General features: G+C 41.9%; 1 protein-coding gene across 3 annotated transcripts in view; it reads right to left on the bottom strand.

Annotated features, from left to right (window-relative positions):
- Positions 1-16000, bottom strand: part of IGF2BP3 (insulin like growth factor 2 mRNA binding protein 3) — a 119209-nt gene that overhangs the window by 8605 nt on the left and 94604 nt on the right. For all 3 annotated transcript variants that reach the window (XM_054814617.1, XM_054814618.1, XM_054814619.1), the window contains 2 exons: positions 4745-4864; positions 270-344 (listed from right to left, as the gene is read on the bottom strand). In XM_054814617.1, coding sequence (XP_054670592.1) covers positions 270-344; positions 4745-4864 — 195 coding nt within the window. The remainder of the gene's footprint in view (positions 1-269; positions 345-4744; positions 4865-16000) is intronic.

Here is a 16000-nt window from a genome sequence, read left to right as displayed (position 1 = left end):
ATTAGGAATGTAATATGGCCGTATTTTCATGCTAGACTTGATTCTAACTTACATGAAACTCCCACCAGTTTTCAGGTGACCAGAACGTGGCCTCTGATAGTACTGTATTACTTATCTTCATATAGGTATCTTTCAGCAAAAGGCAGGCAAAAATCAAGCGATTACTAAAATTCTGAATAAAATGGTGCTTGGAACCAAGTGTTTTGTTTTCAATATTATCCCTTACAGTCCAAAGGCCAGCACAGACCAACAGGTTTTTTATGTTGTACCTTGAATTGAGCTTCTGGAGGTCCAGTGATGATAACCATTCTCAGCTTGGCATCTGGTCCTTCAGCAGGGGCAATCTGGAATGGATAAACATAGCTTTTGGTAGCTGTCTTTTGAAGGAATAGTTTAAAGCCACCTCCTCCCCGTTTCAGTCTCACATTCTGTTCAAGAGTGAAAAATTATTCGTTACAGCAGCAGCATTACACTTCAGTCATGATGGGTTTGTTCTCTTTAAAGTGCATTAATTAGCTATAATGAAATACGGAGAAATTGGCTAAACCATAAGCAAATTTTCTGCTGAAAATTAAAGGCATAACTACTCATCCACATATGGCAAAATCCCACAAGCAATTTTCATGTGGCTATGAGTGATGTAAGGCATGTAGCCTTCAAAAAGGCAAGTATGGTTAATAGACTGAGATTCTCATCCCTACCCGCTATCTTAAATAGTCTTTCTAACAAGTTTAGCTCATTAGCAAAAGTTTGCATCCGTCCCCCTGAGAACAGAAGATCACTTTACTGTTGTAACTCATCAGATCTAAAACATTCCTCTATACTATACTGGACAATGAGTTTGCAGTTTCCAAGGGGTTTGTATCTACAGACATTTATTTGTGTGACCCAAATAAAAATTAAGCTCCACCAGAGCTGAGACAGAGACGCCCGTAGGGTCTTTGGCAGTTCATGTCACCACAAAAGTAAGATTTCTGTGGGTGTTGTTCTCAGACTCCAGTGGTATTAAATAATTCAAACTAGCCTCTGACATTCTGGATGAATCTTTGGTTTATCACAACTGACATTTCCATTGTTGCATCTAGTATTACATAGCCGCTGTTGAATGGGCAATATATTAAACACTACAGGATTTCATCTTAGCTGTTGGCATAGGGATGTTATTCATATTTAACAGCTGTAGTTTATTTCAGACAAATTACCAGTCACCATGCATCATTTTCACTAAAGAATTTTGCTAACCAAAGTTTATATAATTATTCATATTGTACCCTAAGATGAAGACGACATTACATACTAGTTATCTGGTTTGCATATTTATTTTTCATATGATTTCTGCATTCCCATTGGCTATATCTAAAAATACACATTCATTTTACAACAGCACATTTATATGATGTGACATTGTGGTAAGGGCAGACAGAGAGTAAATCCATTCATTCTTTGGAACACAAGTATTTTAGAGGGGCAAAATTTTGAGGCACATTTGGATGCAGCTGACTGAAGAGAGCTCAGCCTGGTAATTGCCACTCACGTAAAATGGACGTTGTAGTTTGCCCATCAGTCACCTCATGTTTTCTTAATGAGCACCAATGCCTTTATTTTCCCTAAAACTTCTATATTTTCCATCAAGCCTTTGTTACATCTTACATGTGTTTAAGTGTTCTGGGACATTTCTTGCTTTGATCTTAGAATGTCCTGTTCTCAGTAGCTGGAGTAAAACATGGCTGAGGGCTGTGAAAGAAACATGTACCGACTAACTTTTCAATGTCTAAAGGGGCAACGTAAGAGACTTCAGTGTCTGCTCTTGGAAGGAGAAGTTATATACATACAAAGAGTATCCAGGTGGTGAATTTTTAACTTAAGAGAGAAATAGTTTTACATTCCTAACTGGACAACAACTAGTCTTCCATGTGCCAAGTCACAAGCTGACAACTTCTTACCCTCAAAACCTGTAACGCTCATCCCAACTCCTTCAGAGACAGGAAGGGCTACTCGGGGAATAATTTATAACCAAGGAGATGCCAGTGGTTCCCATCTGGCCCCAGCCCTGTGGTACAGGGTGGGCAGCAGACAGCCCAGAAGCCTCTGCCTGGCTCCTCTGCTGAATAATTCAGTCTGCTGGAGCCCCACACCAAGCCTGCATTGCCAAGCAATGGCCTCCCAGCACAAGGACACAACCTGAGCTCGTCAGACACCACACGCACTTCTGAAGCGACGGGCTGGACACTGCAGCCTTATGCAGAACCCCTCTGCGTCTGCAGTTTAGTTAGTCTTACTTCATGGCTAATGAGTTTCATCAGATCTACAAAGCACAACAACAAAGGTGATGCAAGGGGATGTAAAACATTTTCATCTGTAACAATCTACAGCACAACTCAAAGCAAGTTCAGACTGTCATGCACAAAGACTTACTTCCTCCACAAAGTATGGTTACTACTGTTTGGCAAGTTGGAAGTTACTCATGCAACACTCCTTCCAACTCTTGTCCTGGTTTCAGTGGGGATAGAGTTAATTTTCTTCCTAGCAGCTGGCATAGTGCTGTGTTTTGGATTTAGGATGAGAATAACGTTGATAACACACTGATGTTTTAGCTGTTGCCAAGCAGTCAAGGACTTTTCAGCTTCTCATACTGGCCTGCCAATGAGAAGGCGGGGGGGCACCCAAGAAGCTGGGAGGGGACACAGCCAGGACAGCTGACCCAAACTGGCCAAGGGGATATTCCATACCTTTTTCCTTATGATTCTTTCCCTCATCGCAGGGGGGGTGGGGAAAGGCCAGCAGTGGGTGTGTGTGAAGGGGGGCTGTCTGCCAGCTTAAACCATAACATAGCTAAAAGCCCAGATTCCTTGATTCACAATTTCTTATTTTGCTCAAAAGTTATGATGAAGGGCAGGTGGTCAACACGAGAAAAGTTCAGAAGTTTTGAATAAGTCAGTAGTAACTATCATATGTAACACTTTCACACAGAAGCAAGCGTGCTGCTCCCTATCATTCTGTCGAATTACAGATGAAGTTGCATTTTTATTTTAATTGATAAGCATAGATGCAACTTGCCAATTTAGCAAGCATACCCTGCATCTGTACTGTTCTGTTAGGATTTCATCCTATTTCCACAAAAATCTTCTTTACTTTGTTCCTACTGAAGGAACAAAAGACCAGAGCTTTAGCAAGCTTTTAACTGAATTTCAATTAATACAGATAGGTTAAATACGTTGGGTAGAGGGGTGCCAGCTCGTAGAGGAAGCCTGAGGCCACTGTTAGCCAGATGCGTGAGAAACACGGGAAACTCCCTTTCCACTAAACTGTCTTCCAAGGACCAACTAAAGAACTAGTTTGGACAGGTTCTCGGAGGTCCAGGTTATTTCACATTTCTCTCTCCACCTAGCAGTACCTTCCATATACCACTTAATCTTTAGACCCAAGCAGTGGAGAAAGAGGAAATACATGTGATACATCACACCTCCACGCAAGACAGATTTGATGAAGAAAAATCAACACCTCTCACTTTCTTCTATTCTGTTTTTTTCCCCTAAAAATATGACTATTAGTGCTCTACTAATGTAAACCATCTGGGTAGCATAACAACTATTTAATGTACTGCTCAATAAAGGATGGAATTGGGCAGCATGCCGGTTGGTTGACTGGCCAGTAGATGGATCGGCATTCGGCAAACCACACACAAGACTCATTCATCAGGGTTCCCCAACTATTTTGCTCTGCCTACTTAGGTGAACACCTTCCAAGCCCAGCCTCGCCTCACCAGCTTCACCAAGCTCAACTCAGCATAGCCAGCTCCTGCCCCTGACCTTTGGCAGCTCCCTGCCATAGCACTCAATAAACAGGCCACATCTCCCGAGCAAAAAGAGAACCGAGAAGAAAATGTTTGCTTCATCTGTGCAGGAAAACGTCAATCTAACAGCACATAACTAAGGTACACACTGTACTTTCTTCTTTTATCTTTACAGCACAGAATAGCAGAAGTAGGTATTTACAAGAAGAAGAGCTCAAGCATCTAGAGAAGATACTTGTGGTTACAGTGGATTCGTAGCAGAAACCCAAGACCTTCCTACAACTGCAACTGGTACTGACCCCTGTACACAGCCATGGAGGATTTCACCAAATTGACTAAACTTAAGCTTCCACTAGGTCAACCTCTGCAAACCATCTTGTTCTTAGCTATGCTGAGGTGGTCAACACAAACAGTGACATGTTAAAGCAGGGTGCAGAGATCAACATGGTATTAAAGAGCTGACTGACCCCAGGAACTTGGAGTACATGGGTGATTTTAAAACACAAATGCATCAGCGTGGAGCCATCTGAGCTTGACAGCCCAGGCCAATCCATATGGAACAGACCAAGAGCGGCCGCAGCAGTAGGAGACTTCACCTGTGCTGCTGTTTTTAGAAGGGGATTTTGCCTTGCCAATTTTCATGTTACTGAAAGCAAGAAGAAAGCCTTTAAGCGGTGCATCATTAAGACTTAAGTCTGTTTCTAAGAAATCGAGACCACCAAAGTAGTTTTCTTTGCAGCTTATATTTCACACCTCAGGAGACGTTTGAAAACATGCTTCTAATTATCTTGTCTCAAGGAAGATTAAAAGATGATTTATAAACAAATGTACCATTTATCACATCACATTCTAAGCACAGAGTGGGGGAGGACATTCACGAAAACACGGCTTGTGCAAACTTGCTGGAAGTGTCATGTAGAATAGACAGAAAGTTAGTCAGTGTAATAATACCTTAATAGATGCGCCTGCAAAACGAGAAAGTTGTTTGATGTGCTGTCCCTGCTTGCCAATAATAGCTCCAACTGCCAAGGCTGGGATGAACAGATGAACAGTCTCAGACTCGGGCTGTTGCTGTGGGGAAGAAGGAAATATGCAGTGAATGTTTTTGAACATTACGAATCGGACTGACAGGAAAACGGGTACGGAACAGGCATGCATGGAAATGAGGGGGAAATCTTACGATGCCCTGTGATGTCTGAATACTAAGGGTCTGGTTTTTTCTGGGAATCACGAAATTCACAGAACACGAAAGAACAGTTTGAGCCAAAAGAGGATTCTTTCATCTTTTTATAAAATACTTGCAATTTTAATGCTTAGAGTTTTAAAAAGTGATGGAGGTTTTTCTTCTTTGCGAGGCTTTCGTTCTTACCTGTCACTGTCTGGATTCTCTTCCACATGCAAGACACTGCAGATGAGGCTGCTACAAGCAGAGGGGCTACAGCCTGAGTAGGCAAACTCTTTCTAGTTTTCCTAGCTTTTTTTTTTTTTTTTTAAATTTTAGGTTGTGCTGAGCGCGGCACAAAAAGCCTCAGAGTTACATATATGCTACAATTTCCTTTGTGTGGGAGTGATCTGGAACGATAGCCAGCTTGAAAACTGCCAGTGATTCCTCCTGTGTAACATTATGCAACAGTTGGAGCCTTGGCAGCAGCCCTCAAGCAGGCTAGTAAATTAAACACCAGATTAGGCGTTCTTAAAAGCGAGAGGACCCTAACGTTGCACCCACTGGATATCAGGCACCACTGCAGCTTCCTATTGCTTTCAAGCAGATGCCCCAGCTAGAGAGCACGTAACACTTGAGGTCCTCTCTACCTGCTGCATTGCGACGATTGAACCACGGGGCTACGTATGCCACAATAAGCCATAACTATTTTACCAGCCTCAGAAGAGCTGGTCTCAGACTAACAGGGCACAGCCAAGTACCCACTACTCCACTGTACCATTAATCCATACACTTACATCAGGGCTACTCCTCAAAAGCATTTCACACAAGCCTTTCTTTGAACTAGGAGGTATTTAAGACACCCCCCCTTCCAAAGCATTTCTTCCTCTACGTAGGCCTCTTACGTATTTTCAGAATTTGTTTTGCTCATCCTCGACAAGAAAAAGCCAACAAGCCCTTTTCCCGCAGAGGTATTTGAAGACAACCCAGCCATCCTCATCCTCACTTTCTCAGTGCCCACCACGCAGACCAGCCCGAGCACCAGCGAGCACAGCACGTGGACCGACCACACTCATTTAGCTTTGCTCGCTTCCATATTTCAGTGGGGATACAGACCTACATACGGAAGCTCACCAAAGCAGCTTTTTCGAGGATATTTTCAGAAAAAGATATGTTATATGCAACAGAAAGCAAAAAGCAGCTGCAATCCTAAAAAAGCTGTCTCTGCTTATTTTTAAATTTCACTAACTTCTTTCAAGGGGAAGCAAAGTCCCAGTGCGTTAACTGTAAACAAATCAGAACGAAATGCTTGTTTCTAAGCTTTACCACTTTATTTTTGGTAAACACAAGTCAACTGTAACCTCAGGGGAAACAAATTCCAGGCACAGCTCCACGTACCAGGTGAAGAAACCCCAAAATAGGACACTGAGAGTAGAAACACATTCTGCCAGTCGCTTTAGGTGATCGCAACAGTTTCACAATTTACCCTGTGTTTTCACACGTACAAGGCGTCAGGATTCACAGTCAGTTTATGCAGGTTTAAGCCCACGTTTTCCCTGGACGCAGGTTGCAGCCCTCCACACCCAGCCTCCCCGCTGCCCTGTGTGCTTTGTGGCCAGCAGAATTGCAGATCCAGCTCATTTTTAAGGTAGGCAGCAGGTCCCTGACCCAAATAACCAGAGAGCCACACAAGCGGCAGTCCTGGAACAAGGGAGGAAGTAACAACAATTAGCTCAAGGCATGGGAAAAGGTGGGAACACCCCTTTTAATCTGCCTACAGATCAGTTTAAAACTATCTCAAAACTACGCCCTGAAACTACATATTTGTAATGAAAGATCCCAGTCGCTTCAGTATATATGTTAAACCGCTTTCCAGAAGATTACTCATTTTCTCCTATTATTACAAACATCCTGTGAGCGTACTCATAATAAGTCCTTTTACACGTTCACTGTGAATCCAGCAAGATTTCCAGCAATTTGGAAATGCTATTGTAGGTACTTGGTTGATCTCACCGCTTCGGAAAAACTGTTCCTCAATGGATACAGATTCACAAGGCATTTGTGGTTTTTTTTCTGGTTTTGTTGCAAGGACCCATACTAACTATACTGGGTGTAGAGACAACCTCTTTTTCCAATCCAGGTGTACACAGCCAAGCCACCCCTTCCTTGCTCATCTCCTTGACGCTTCAGTTGTCCACACACGCTCCAGCTCCTGCAAAAGTCCACAGCCAAAGTTTTCCCTCCCACATGCAACTCCAGCCACCCTCTTCCAGCTAAACTTTAAGTTAACGCACACAAACTTTCCAGCTAATTCATACAACACTGCTACAAATCAAACACTTAACTTGACTTGGTTTTCAAGAATTTACACAGCTTCTACCTCAACCCACCTCCAGACACATTTCTCTACCATAGCAACAAATCAAACTTCATTACTTTTGTTTGCAGATATTTCCTGCCTTCCCTCTGTTGCCCATCTGCCTGCAGCACAGTTTTCCCCTCTTCTTCCCAAAGCTTGATTTCAAGCCACTTTCTTGGCTAGATTCAATTCACCACTGAAATTCCTTTCTGCTGCCTCACCCTTAAACATGAAACATGGGCAGCGAAGGCAATGAAAGACAGAAGAAGTACACGCGTCTTTCAGCTCACTGCAGCGCTCTCCCCCCATCCCTCCACATCATTTTGACTTGTTGATACATTTCAACTTCTTTTTTCCTAAAGGACTTTTTAAAATTATTTTTGTGTAAGTTGAGCGAGGTTCTTTAAACTTCAATTTTGTTGTAATAGTGTATGTTTATTAAGGAACAGGGGAGAATCTGTTGATACTGAACTGTTCATACATTGTCGCTTTTCAAATTCTTGTCTGCAGAAGCACATTGGCACATACGTATAATCAAATTCATCTCCAGCATAACATCAAACAGAATTTAGAGAAAATATGTCCATTTCCTTACCCACACTGATTTTAACCGCTCAGAAAAAAAAACGTACTGTTTGATTTGTTTTAAAGCATGAACATCAAAAACAGCAGCTTTTTTTTTTTCTTCCCCCTTCTGGCAGAAATCAAGTCTAGCTAAGGCTTTTAAGAGAGTATCATAACACCAAAGTTCAATTTATTATCTGTCCACCTCCTTACCCACAATAATTTTAAAATCCCTTTGTATTTACTGGAAGACTATCCTCCAAAAGAAACACATCAAAACATAATGCAATGACTATACCACCCATCAATCTTACAGATGCTTCTGGGGATCTTAGGATGGAAGAAAATCAACTATAATTTAATCTTCCCCATGCCATGCCACATAAGTCATAGAGCTTTCCAGGAACTTCTAGCATGAGTTATATCAGAAATAGATTCCTAGATCTTAAACATATGTTAGAAGCACTAAATTTAGGGAACTAATTTCCCACTGTGTGGAATCTGAGCTTCAACGTTCACTCCCTTAACAAGGCCAAGTTTGCTTAAACATATACTTAAAATTTAAAAACTAAAATATATATGTGTGTATATATATCTTGGAGAATATCTGTCTGTAATGACTCTAGAGATCATCCTGCAGTTCATCTTTTTTACTTCATAATTTTAAGGGCCTTAGTTGTGTAGTTGACATTTAATTTCTCCTCTTCCCTGTTCACTATATTTTCCCCCTACATAAGAAAATAGTTTATTCAAGACAAGCCCAGCCCTGGGAACTGACAGAAATGTGGAAAAAAGATCCTTTAAAATAGTAACCTAGGTTCTCCAAAATGCATGGTCCATACATCCACCCTAATCCGTGAGTAATCATCTCAGAGGTCTGTGATGCACAGACCACCTCTTCTGCAATATTTGTGGGATGGGCTCGGGACTAGTCCACCCTAATGTTGACCAGGTCCAAACAGTATAAAGCAAGCCGCATACTCTTCTGGGCAGTGAGGCAGAACGCCTACATACACTTGAGGAATATGGCTTTGGGGAGAGAAGTTTGTCTCACATAGCTGGGGCACACAGACCACACCAGGATGTTTATTGAGATGGAGAACTTAGTTTCTTAGAATTAAAAAAATAAAGAGCTCCAGAAACTAAGAGTCAGAAACTGAAATTTCTTAGTTCTAAGGAACAGATTCTTGAAGAGCATGCTGACCAGAAACAATTAATTCAGTTCATAAACAGCTGATAATACTTGCTTTGTTTCTACAAAAATCAGTATGCTTTAAACACAAAACAGGCTTGATAAAGAATTTTCATCCATATCCAGCACATTTAACTAATGAAAACAATTTTAAATGCTGGTTTTGTTCATTAATTGGATTAAAATTTCCATCCAAATGTAGCCTGATGAAAATCAGAAGTTAAAAATTAATCAAGCAAATAAGAAAAGCACTATTCATCCTGTTTTAACAGAAAATGGAAAAAATATATTAACCCAAGCAAATGGTAAACCGCATACTTGTTTAAATAGAAAGGTATATTCACTATGTTAGCAAAAGGTAGCTGTGGTGGTACAGACTACACTAAGGCTTTCAGAAAGGTAACCAAAGTACAGATGTAAAACTTGATAAGTCAACTTTAATCAGATTTCCTGCTTGCTCATTTAAGTCATGATTGAAAACAGCGATCTAACACAGAGATGTAAATTAATGTACCCCACTGGATGAAGCTAAACAACTGCTTCTGCACACCAGTAGCTCTAATGATTTAGACTAGTCTAACTCCTTTTCCTGTAGCAGCTTGGACACACCTCCTTCCATACCTCCTGCAAGTCCCTGAACACCAGCCATCTGTCCCTAGCCTAACAGCCCATACCAACTATTTCTTTTGTAAAAATAAATAAATAAATAAATATTTCTTGCTTAAATTCCCACTATCTCCATCCAATATCTAGCCTAATCTCTTCCTAAGTCCTGTAACCCCTGGCTGCTTCCCCATCACACTGAGCCTGCCTGGAGCCCCTGCACTGCAGGTACTGTCAGAATGGTCCTTCCCCTTCACTCCAACCAGACTCTGCAGCCCTACAGAGGATTTTTCCCCAGGAAAATCGTTTCTCTGCTGCCATCCCTACCACATTATAGTTTACCCTTAGCAAACTGGCTTAGCAGAGCAGTTATTTCTAACTTTCCAGAGCCTCAGCTGGAGTGAGGCTCTTCCCTCCCTTGGTATATTGCCCCATGCCCTTCAACATGAGGGCTACCACTCCACACCAGAGCTAGAAGCTGAAGACTCCCAGTCAAGAAAACTTGCAGATTCACTCTTCTTTCTGCAACTCTTGCTTGCAGAGTTAAAGATCTGTACAGCCCAACAGGCTGCCCTTGGGATAAGCTTACTGTAACGCTTCTTCTGCCAAGACCTGGTGCATCAGTCCTACAAACTGCCCAAAAATCACACACAAGGAGGAGAGCTTTTCCCTTACTTGATAGATCATCAGAAGGAAAAGCATTTCTCCTCATCTCGCGCTTGCCTAACAGCCAAAGCATGGCCAGGCAAGGATGAAAACTCAGAAAAATAAAAGGTATGATTCTTCAGATAGATGATGGTAAGTAAAAAATTAGGTCCCAAACCAGCAGAGTTGGGGAGTGGATATTGTATTTGGGGAATGCTATTCAAAAACAAACACCCTCCCCCCCAACACACACACACACAAAAACAAAGTCACAAAACCCCCAAATACCATTTTAAACAAAAAAAAGTTTTGCCTCCTCAGTTCTTCCCCAGGATGAACCCCCCTCTCTAGCTTTCAGCTGACGCTGCTGCTAGGTCAGTCCACGGCTTCCTCAGTCAGTACGAACACGTGATCCCACCCATTGCAGGGCTGGTAAGGGACATGTTTGTTATTTATGTCCCTCGTGTTAACTTGAGCATTAATCTCAGTCTTTTTCTGCAAGTCTGCCAACAGTACAAATTTTTTTCCAGTCATGTTTTTAAGTGTCTCCATAGACCCCTTGCTCCATCAAATGTATGTGGTTGGTAAATCCACGGCAACATTTGGGATTAGGTTGTAAATCTTTAAAAATATTGTTCCCAGTGAAGTAAATAGGATTTTGTGCCAGACATCAATGGGAGCAGAATCAGTTCCTTGCTGGTTTCTAAGCCTGTTATGCATCTTCAGTACATGTTTTCATTTACTCTAAATGTATTGCAAATGAATTACCTTAGGATGAGACATTTATTTTAAGTCACAAAGTCATGTTATCCATTTCTAGCCAGCATCAGGTTTTTTTAGCTGTAAGGGAAATAATTAAAAACTATTTTAAGACTACAGGGAACAGCCTCAGCCAATGTTTGGCTACCATCTAGCCTAGTGGGTTATTGGGTTTTTTTGGTTTTAAGTAGTAAACAAATCCACTTTGTAAAGTAAAAAAAAAAAAAATACAACCAGTAGATGACTGCATTAAAAAGTTTTCTTTTGCCATTCTCCTCCTTCCCAACTGCCATGATCACCATCACCAAGGCAAGGCAGATTTACAGATGACTCATTTGGTTTTCAGAATACCCTAAACTTTGTCAGGAAGTGAGGTATCATTTTATTCAAACCCTCTACCAGACCCAAAGCCAAAATTTAAACCATGTTTTTGCAATGCACTGTGAAGAATTATCCTGGCCTACAGCTATACTAAATGCTCTTATTTATTTAGTAATAAAAACTTGCAGCAAGAGGAAACCAACATTAAGCCAAGTATCCTTGAATACATTCCAGTAGGATTCAATGCATTAATAAAAAATAAGCTTTTGACACCAGTGAAAGAAATCCTAGTGCATTTATTTTCCAATACTAACACTAATAGTTTAAGCCTTCATTGGAAGCTAGAGGCTCATTAAGGAAAACTTATTTAAATTCTTGGTAGATAAGGCTAACATGATCCACAGTTTTACAACATCCTTGCAAATACCTCTTGGGTCACCATCTTGTACATCAGCTAAAGTGGTGCTGCCAGCATAGGTTACAAACTGAAGCCTGAGCTGTCCCCGCCCTCCGAGCTTTTCAGGTTTATTTATAACAGGTTTCAGCCCATGCTGTGAGTCTAAAACCTTCTGCCATATTCACTACCTGAAAAGCCAGGACTGCACTCAGAAAGTAACAAAGTTCTTCACTGCTGAATTCAGTCAGGCAAGAGCTAGCAAAACATAATTTAAAAGCAGCAATGTGTATTTTTAACTTTGCTCCAGACACCCTGAAGCATCACCCATTTTCCCATGCACAAACTGTAGTGCCATCATCCACCCAGGGCTTCATCTTCCCACGAACCCCACATTGATGCGAGAGGCAGGAGGGGTGGGAAGGATTTCCAAGTACGACAAGGAGCTCCCCTCCACAGCAGCTTCAACATCACACTTGCAGCAACCTTCTCCTAATGCGGCCAGGAGCTCATCACCCCACCACCTCTCTCCACCATTGGGGGTCTCTGGGCTGGCAACCTGCTGTGTTGAGAGACGAGCCGGCTCCCCCTTACCCTGCAAGCGTTACTGCTGCATCGTGTAAGAAACACTCGTGTCACTAGATGAACCGAGAGCACAACCCTTTCTGAGGCAATCAGCCCACGGCGGGGCCATGCAGCTCTACCTCTCCCCCCTCCATCAGTCCTGGACAACCAGAAAGTACGCTGTGCAGGTGGCAGGTTGAAAACCCCTGTCTGCATTTCCAGTTTGGGGACTACCGCATTTCAACACCTGAAACTCATAACACAGCTGGTTATTACACAACAGTCAGTACCTTAAGTGAGATACTACTAAAGTCATCTCACTTAGTAATACTCACTCCACTTCTTGGCTCTCAACTTTAGTACTTTTCATCACCATCATCTTCTACCTGGCAAGCCATGGGGATCTCCTCAGACTACTAGAAGTCACTAACAGGACTGCACCTATCAGAAGTGTTTCCAACGTGAAAACCTAGCCAGCAACAAGGGGGTAGAAATCACAGAAGCAGAGAAGGAACATTTTCTGGCAGGCTGGTTATAAGGCATTTCACAAGCAGGAACAGGTCTGACATATTTCTGAACATGGCATGAACTTTTTGTTTTTGCAAAATCTGATTGGCTACAATGCCAAGAAAAGCAATCTGCCACCTTTTATGCTGAATAGACAGCCAAAAGCAGAAATCAACATAAGGAACAGATTGTGAAACTACGTAAGCAGGAATTTTGCTGGTCATTCACAAGCAGCAAACACAGGTTTTTGGTGTTGCAACACTGCGCGACCACCAAAACAAAAGTGCTTATGTATAGAAACACTTCCGCTTCAAAAATCATGGCTGTGACACACCAGTCACACAGGTACTCCAGACTCCTAGAAGTCGCCCATGAGATCTGTGGCTTTGAAAGATACAGGTACTCATCAGCTCTGGTTTAGAAAGACACTGCTCTCAGATTCCTTGGCAGCTGCAAGAAAAACAGGTTGTGAAAACACAGAACGGTCACTTATTTTTCCATCATGTTTAATGAACAAACAAACCAGAGATGGAGCCAGCTACACCAGAATGAGGACTTGACCTATTTTTGTTTCTGGCCTGAAGGAGCTCAGCACACTCCAGTAACAAAATATTATTTGGCACCTTAAGGAATTAAATTTCCCATTTAGTTTAACATTCAGAAGATGCTGAGCCTGATGCTCAGAGTTTGAGAGCCTGAGATGTTTGAATGGACACTGATTAAACCAACACAAATTCTTATCTCTTGTCCCAAGGAACTGCAGATATCACTACAAGTATTGAAACTTGCAGTGAGGAAGAAGCCATTTTTATTTTGAAAAGTGTGCATTACTAGGTAGTGAGTGATGCTATTTGCATTATGACAGCCTCAGAACTATAAAAAGAGCTATTAGGAGTAACTGGAGGCTTCAACACCTCGGAAAAAAATACCAACTGTCAACTTGCCAGATCTTTGTACATCATACGGTGCCAATTGCATTTTTGCTTCCCTCGCTGGGGGGCCAGTCCATCTCCAGAGGCAGAATAGTTTCTGATTACTCCGGACATGGGTCCCTGCCAACACAGCATGGTAGGAGCAGCAGACTTGAGGCGGTGGGAGGACCAACCATTTTCTCCACAGGGCAGAACAATCCCACAATGTTATGCACCATGGAGCAAATTTCTTAGTTGTCAAAAATGCATCATTAGTGAATTTAAGAAACTAAGCAGCAGGAAAGGTGTATTCAAGGCACTGAGACTACAATCTTCAGAAGTCTAATTAACTGGTAGTGGTTTGGGGTTTTTTTGGGGTTTTTTTTTTTTTTTTTTTTTTTTCAAACAATGCTGTTGTCCCATAGTGCCCTCCTCAAGATTGCACACTGCACATGTATGGTTTTCATTTCACTGATATAAAACCATTTTGTAAAAACACTGGCAAATCCTTCTTCACCCCCTAAAACCACATCCTCTTTTGGCTGTAGGACAGCTCCTCACAAAATCATCTACTGCTTCACAAGCTAGCCAAATTAGGGCAAAGCCACTTACGACTACACACATTATAGATGTACATACATTACTACCCCGGGGTAGTTTAGACGTAACAGTTGCACGAGCTAATCCTATCAAACCCCGACATCCAAAGGAGCCCAACTCCACCAAGTAAGAGTCAAAGTACCTGGAAACATAGGACAGTTTTTCCTCTTCCTTGTCTCTCATCTATGCTCAGGGCATCAAATGAAGGCCCTCAATGAAGCAATTTTTCATTTTAAATTACTTTTCTTTCCTGCCAAAAGCACAATACAGTTATTTCTTCTCTTACATCTATGCGATATAGAAGAACTCTTCTTTACTATTATCATTTCAGAAAATTACTGGAGAATAAAGAAGGAATCTTTCTCTTGACCACAACATCTTCTAAGGAGAAAGTTTTCCATTGGCATGTTCCTCACCTGCAACAAAAAGCTTCAAGAGATGGCAAAAAGAATAAAGGAAAGCAACCTTTCAGACTAGCTGTAGACTTTTGGTCATCAGAAAAAGGTGGTTTGATTTCTTGGGTTTGTTTACTGTAGGAAACTACCTTTTTTTTTTCCCTCCTCCTAGAAGCCTCTGTGCATATCACATAACCTGAAAATTAACTGTGAGGCTAAAGAAAATGTTAGAAAGAGTGCATTTGAGGGTAGAGCTTCAAGAAGCTACAACGGGTGTGCAAAAAGACCAGTAGACAAAGCAGTCCTACTGCGAGCAGAGGAGCATCTCTTCACCTTAGCCAACGTTCACACAGCAGAAGTTCAGCTGTCTCTTACAGGACCTTACAGATGCAGGAGAGCAACTGGCGTGAACTCCTCTTGTGGAGGAATGCTGTCTACTTCTCACCTTCCAGTGTGTTTGAAACATCTGCCGTGCGACAGAGAGAGAATTAATTCTGCTGCCCTGTTTCAGGACAGTCAAGGGCGTGATGAGCTCTCCACAGGTTAGCCCTCCTTCCCCCATACCTTTGGGATGCCAAATTTCAGACCCAAAGGCGACCAAAGAAATGCAGTCAGACGTACAGTTAAACATGCAAAGTTTCAATTATAAAAGGAAGGGGGCAACCTGCTTAACCCCAGTAGATGGGCCAGGTGTATTGAATTGCATGGCTGCACACAGTTGAACTCCAAGACAAGGATTTCTTTTTGCTTGGAGCTTTAAAATCTTCAGTGTTGCATAAGAACAAACTTCTATTCTTGAGCGACAAGTATGTGCATATTCTCCCCAAAGTTCAGAAGACAGAAGCAACAACTTCATCAAAGCAGCTTTGAGCAGTACAACACTCCATCTGAAGCAGTTTGGCTGGGATACTTTCTAGAACATTTTTTGTGGCAACATATCTTCTGGAAAACATAAGCACGGGGCACATTGACTTTTGTAGAATCTTACTTTCCTCCTCATACAAATCCCTGTTCTTCACACACGTGCTCAGCTCATGACGTTCATTGAGAGTGACAGTGTGGAAACTAACAAAACTTTGCAATTATCTCAGAACTGCAACGCACACAAGCATCTAAGTGCAGAGTTAAGGAGAAAGATTTAAACAGAAAGTGGTGGTTCTCCAGGCCCAAAAGCAGCTGGACAAGACATCAGCTACAAATAGGCACAGAAAGGCTACCGGGTCCTTAGTAT

Source organism: Grus americana, chromosome 2 (assembly GCF_028858705.1).
Source record: "Grus americana isolate bGruAme1 chromosome 2, bGruAme1.mat, whole genome shotgun sequence".
Classification (NCBI taxonomy): domain Eukaryota; kingdom Metazoa; phylum Chordata; class Aves; order Gruiformes; family Gruidae; genus Grus; species Grus americana.
The sequence above is the reverse complement of the archived record's forward strand: the minus strand, read 5'-3'. Positions and strand labels throughout refer to the sequence as shown.